This window comes from Austrofundulus limnaeus, unplaced genomic scaffold, assembly GCF_001266775.1.
Source record: "Austrofundulus limnaeus strain Quisiro unplaced genomic scaffold, Austrofundulus_limnaeus-1.0 Scaffold1735, whole genome shotgun sequence".
In the NCBI taxonomy this organism is placed as follows: Eukaryota; Metazoa; Chordata; class Actinopteri; order Cyprinodontiformes; family Rivulidae; genus Austrofundulus; species Austrofundulus limnaeus.
Window position 1 is genome coordinate 31,895 of NW_013954137.1, and position 6,004 is coordinate 37,898.

The window sequence follows — 6,004 nt, forward strand, 5'->3', positions numbered from 1 at the left end:
CACACACACACACACACACACACACACACACATGCACCTCATGTAAGAACTCATTTGTCCTGCAAAAAAAGAGTTATACTGTATGTATTTTTCTAGTAATTTGATAGATTAAAACTGTGAAGAACTTTTAAATCATTTATACGTTGGTAAAGGGTGATTAGTCTAAAACCACAGCGTTCCAAACTTAGGATATTTCTGAATTTTAATTTAATTTTAAAACTTGGAAACCTCACCAGACTTTTGAATTAAATGTTTGTTTTATAGCTGCAGTGCAGATTCTTTATTAAACTCGTCAATCAAAGCATTTGCCAAGAGATTATTGCAGCTTTGCAAAACAAAAGTGTTGGCTGAGTGATGTAAATGATCAAGTATTGATGAATATTTGAACTAGAAATGTTACATTTTGTGACATTTGTATTGTAACTTGAACTTTTTCCTCAGTTTGCCCTCTTTAAGAATGACTTAATGCTTTCTACTTGAAATCTCTTTTTACAAAACTTGGAAAAATCAATAAACTGAAGGACAATGAATGCATCACTCTCTCAGGCATTTGATGCCTTTTTTTAAGGACACAACTTGTAGATACTCTGCTGAATTGTTTGTCCTGCCATTTTTCCTTTATGTTCTCAACTTGTCTAGTTTTTTTTTTTTTTTAATTTACAATTGTCTTAGAGCAAACTGCACACCATGTCAGAACACACCAAGTGTTTGATTAATTACTTTTTCAGGTTCACCTTGTTGGAATGAAAATAAAATTTTATGCTTTTCAAACTGTGTTAGATTTGGTTGCTTTTTCTTGCATCTGAAGAAGTGCACAGCAAATATGAATTTGTGTGACAATTTGCTGTTAATAAATGAACTTACAATACTTTAGTAAAAAATATCTTATTAAAAAACTTACTCAAAATGTATGAGATGTGTTATAAAATTGTTAGTGTCACTGTAACAACCAGGTACAGTGGAGTTGGGTTTAACTATATTTTGCAATTTTTCACAGTGCTCCTCAGATCATTTGTTTTAATCTAGTTTAATATTTTGCTTAAACTGAATTCACTAAAATTGCTTCCAAATGCTTGATCACTTTCTACCATTGGTATAGGTGGTGTGCTGAGAACATTCTACATTTTTGGTTTTAATTAGCAAATACAAGCTTTTAAAAAACACTCTTCTTCTTTTAAACTAGGCTTTTCTGAAAAGACTGGAGTCAGTCAAGTCCACACCTGGCCTGCGTCGTTCAGAGCAGCTGGCTGACTATCAGCGCCTCTCTGGATATCCGGGAGCTTCATCATATCTCCTCTTTAGATCCGATGTGAAAAAAGAGAGATGTAGCAGGACGACATCTTCAGGTAGGTTTGATCCAGATCTGCTGACTTATACAGAGGTGATGCTTTATAATTTAAGTATATTTTAAAGTATATTAAGAATTCATGACTGAATACTACTTATATACCTTCCTCACATCAGCTTCACTAACAAGAATGTACAATCTTCTTCATCTTAAGCCCAGGTTTTGAGTTACTCAGTCAGTAAACAGAAAAGTTTGATAGGTAACTTGTGCAGCAGAAAACTGCAGCCGTTCACACAAAAAATCTGTGCTTTTAACTATCATAGCATCACAGTTTCAATGTCGATCATGTTTATTTTTGAGCAGTCTGAGGTGATTTGTGTTTATGTCTAATTAAAGTACACAAAGAGAACCTGCACAACATTTTTCTCAATCTGAGGCAGCAGATTTCTCATGTCCGAGCTGCTGCTTCCAGATGGCAGCAGGGATTTAATTAACACAAAGAGAGGTCATTCAGGCAGTTTAGAACAGCTGTGGGCTCTTGGAAGCATCACTCATCTATTTATAAAACAGTAACTACTTCACTCTTCCCATGCTTATTATTGGATATCTTTTTGATTATAGTATTTATTTTCTTTCTTTGCTTAGTTTAAGAATCAGTCTTCAAATAATACACCAGGACCAGAGCCCAACATGCTAAATGATGTTTACTAGTTGAAAATAATTCTAGAAAAAGTCCCTTATATTTGCTTGTGTCTGTTTATCTGAACAAAACCTAATACCTTAGTTACATTTGATCTTTAAAATTCTGAAAGAAAATGTAAAGTTTYTGCTGTGTTTATAAYTCTAAGAGCGTGTTTATCTCTTGTCAGCACTCACAGGTCCCAGACCAGTCAGTTCCAGAGCAACTTACACCAACACTGACTCCAGCAGCACCCCTATACCCAGGTCCAAAAACCGTCCCAACCCACCTGGTTCTCCCATCACTACATCTAATTCACAATAAAGCATCAGGTTGGCTATATAGATGYGTGTCAGTGTCAAATTGAACAAATCATGAGTGTAAAGGGAACAAACTTTGGAAGATAATTTAATTTCAAATTCTTCAACTGACTCTGCTGCAGTTTGTTTCAGATAATTTTTTGTTTTTGTTTTTTTATGGTAAAAAGCACTGCAGCTTGAGTCCTGACATCAGTTATCAGATCTATACTAAAGATTACTTTAGTTCTTACAMCTTGTATGAAATCTAATCTATATAAGTTATATAATTATTGTCTGTAATATTATTATTTTCCTTGTTGAGAACTTTTTCCACATCCCAGCTGAGCCCTGATGCTGCAGAGGGTGCACGGTTTATGTTCGCTGCAGCATATAAAACAAAAGATTTTTCTGCTGTTGGTGGATATTTAGATGTTTTTTTAATAAAAATAATTAGAGCCGTGGTACAAAACATGCCAGATAAGATTCTGATAAATGGATCTGATCACCAGTGGAGATGTAAGCTTTAAGGACTGTACTCATGTTACTACTTAGAAATTCAAGTGAAAATAGGGGTGCAGTGATTAGCTTTTTGTGTTGTTTTATTGTATACATTATATTAGGCTTGTTTAATTTTGACTGAATCTAAATGAATTGTGCTTTTTATTTTTTTAAATAAAAACTTTTGAAAGAAAAATTATTAGCAAAGCCCATTTAGGTGTTTCACTGTAGACGGCATTTTGCATTGTAGCTCACTCACACAACTTTGCATACCTCTAAGCTTTGGTAACAATATCAAGAAGTTGTTTCTGTAATAGCAAGTAAGAGCAGGCTGTATTGCAAAACAAATAAGAATGAGGAAGAGATAAGGACAACAAAGATGGAATCATAGCCTAATTTTTTATTAATAAATAAAGTTGGAGGTGCGATACAAGGGTCATAGTGGCCGCAACAAATCATACGGGCCTCAGCAACTAACACCGGGAGCATCACGGTCTGTGCCAACACATCTTCACCAGCTGTCACACTGAAAGACAGCCTTTTAGCAAATGGTAATGAGGTATATAAATACAYATATACACATTTCTGATAAGGCACAAACTTAGGTCAGGTCCCCACCTTCCCCCAGGCTGGTGCCTCTGCATCACAAGAATAAGACTTCAACAAAGTGGAGGGTTTSTGTCAGGGGCTGGGGAGAGGGCCGAGTTTAGTATGTGATCTTCTTGATTTCATCGTACAGCACCAACACAAAGGCACCACCCATGCCTCTGATCACATTGGACCAGGCGCCTTTGAAGAAAGCACGTCCTCCTTCATCTTTCAGGATCTTCCTCCAGCAGTCGATTGTGCCCTTGTACATGATGTCGGCTGTGAAAGCAGAAACAAGCGAGGTATTAGTGCCAAAATGGGTCTTTGACAAAACCAACAACCTTTTGTAGATGCTCGCCTCCTTTGCGTCCTGACTGCATCATCATACGACGTCTGACGGTGTCGAAGGGATACGAAACAAGACCTGCAGCAGCGGTAACAGTCTGGGCGATCATCCAGCTGATGATGATGTGCGTGTTCTTAGGATCTGGCAGCATGCCTGTAAAAACAAACCGTCAATAAGTCAACGGTCAAAAACATTAAAAACATTCCATTACAGGGCAAATGGGCAGGTGTGCGCACCTTTGGCTGTGTCGAAGCATCCGAAGTAAGCTGCTCTGTAGATGATGATACCCTGCACTGACACRTTGAAGCCCAGGTAAAGGCCCTTGATGCCGTCGGTCTTGAAGATCTTGGCGATGCAGTTTCCAAGACCGGTGAACTCCCTCTCTGCGGGGCCCTTGCCGATGTCGGCGGCCAACCTCGTTCTGGCAAAGTCCAGCGGGTAGACGAAGCAGAGCGACGTGGCTCCAGCTGCACCACCAGATGCCAGGTTACCGGCGAAGTAGCGCCAGAACTGCGTTCTCTGATCCACGCCACCGAGGAATATCTTCTTGTACTTGTCTTTGAAGGCGAAGTTCAGGGCCTGGGTGGGGAAGTAACGGATGACGTTGGCCAGGTTGCCTCTCCAGAACGAGATGAAGCCCTGTTCCTTTGGGATTCTGACCACACAGTCAATGATCCCTTTGTACTGCATCTCGGCGGTGATCTGTTTGCTGGCATGCTGCACCTGTTTAGAGATGAGAGGGGTGGGGGATAAAAATGAGATGTTTTAGGATAAAATCACATCAGCAAGTTATTTAAATGTTATGGTTTGAAGTCCTGCAGCCAGGTATTTTCCAAACGTTAGCTCAAGTCACCTGAGACTCCTCTCTGTGTATTAGATTACATCATGTAGGTTAAATTTAGTAATCACTGTTTTATTTAAATAATTTGATGTAAAAAAATGTAAATTTAATGACATCGATTACGACCCTTTTTTTAATGGAAGCACGTGTCCGGAGCACTTTCCATCCGTGCGTAAAACTATCCCTAAGCTGACGTCTCACATGTCCTTTGGCATTACGCACGAGACCATATGAACCCAATGTCCAACAGGACATCTCCCCCTTTAGAGCAGACCCCATTTAAACTTTAAATGTTTGATTCGCCGACAAATTACGCGCGCATTACGCACGAGCGGGTGCACCGCGGCCAACATCTGTTTCAGATCATTTACCTGTAGCAACAGCTTGACCCGCTCAATGGGGGCAACAGCTGTTTTGGAGATGGCAGCGGCGATGCCACCCGCCAAAAAGTCCTTCATGAAACTGACTACCGCGTCCGACATGGCTGGGTGTTTCCAGGGACAGCTTCGTTCCAAACTTAACCAAGATCCTCAAGGAAACCCTACGCCCCTCCAAGTGGACGAGGCAGCCCCCAGCTGTTCTTATATATGGAGGCCATTCATCGCGAGAATCTTGAGTGATGGATTTGGAGTTTGTCGAACGGAGAAACGAGGCTGGATAAATTTCCGAGGTTGAAGTTCAAGTCGTGCGCCATTTTTTCTTCTGGAGGGTCGGGAGCCGGCAGCTAAAGCCGGGGGACGTTTAAAGGACACAAAGTGATTCATCTGATAACTGTCAAAACATCAATTTCTATAGCAGTAATCTATCACAGTGGACATCCTTCTTATCAGATGGGTCAGCTGAGAGCTCAGAAGCCATAAAACGAAGATAGTGGATCTGAAGTCAAGTGACATCATATTTGATGCACTCAGAGACAAAAACACAAACTTTTATTATGAGTTCACTATTATAACTCTGATAATAAAACCAGCATCWTTTAATCCATCTCTTACTGTGGCACAAACAAAACTCACATTAAGATAGAGAAATATCTGTGATCTCACATTAACAGTGTTTAGACTGGTTTTTCTGCAGTCTGACCATTATTGAAAAGTTTATGCTTAATGACAGTCCTAATCTGGCAGAGCTGACCAACAGGATGTGGTGAAACTCAATATATAAGAAGAGATATGATCCAAACATTAGCAGGGTTGGCTCAGTTTTTTCCCCACTGTCAGGAGATGCTGAACATTATGTTCTTTCCAGCAGCATTTCTGTGACTTTATTCCAAAATGCACATGCAAGGGATTTAATACAAACACTTTGTTTGTATTATTACAACTTCAAGAGAGTCTATGTGAATAAAAAAGTAAGTTTATTATGTTTATTTTTATATAACTCTGGTGGAATTTTCCAAAACCTGTTTGTTTTGCAGAGAACCAGATACAAAAAAATGAGAATAAAAAAACAAAACTAAACACAAAAC

At 39.2% G+C, this 6,004-nt stretch overlaps 2 protein-coding genes across 2 annotated transcripts in view; one reads left to right on the plus strand and one right to left on the minus strand.

Moving 5' to 3' along the window:
• Positions 1-2,239, plus strand: part of cfap97 (cilia and flagella associated protein 97) — a gene marked incomplete at its 5' end in the record, with an annotated part of 33,493 nt that extends 31,254 nt beyond the window's left edge. Inside the window, 1 exon segment of the mRNA XM_014033431.1 lies at positions 2,158-2,239.
• Positions 2,240-3,144: 905 nt separating this feature from the next.
• Positions 3,145-5,097, minus strand: slc25a4 (solute carrier family 25 member 4). The gene is made up of 4 exons (XM_014033434.1): positions 4,911-5,097; positions 3,935-4,421; positions 3,711-3,851; positions 3,145-3,631 (listed from the first exon to the last, which is right to left on the minus strand). The coding sequence occupies exons 1-4, from the start codon at positions 5,019-5,021 to the stop codon at positions 3,471-3,473; spliced, it is 900 nt and encodes a 299-aa protein (XP_013888888.1). The 5' UTR covers positions 5,022-5,097; the 3' UTR covers positions 3,145-3,470.
• Positions 5,098-6,004: the final 907 nt, after the last annotated feature.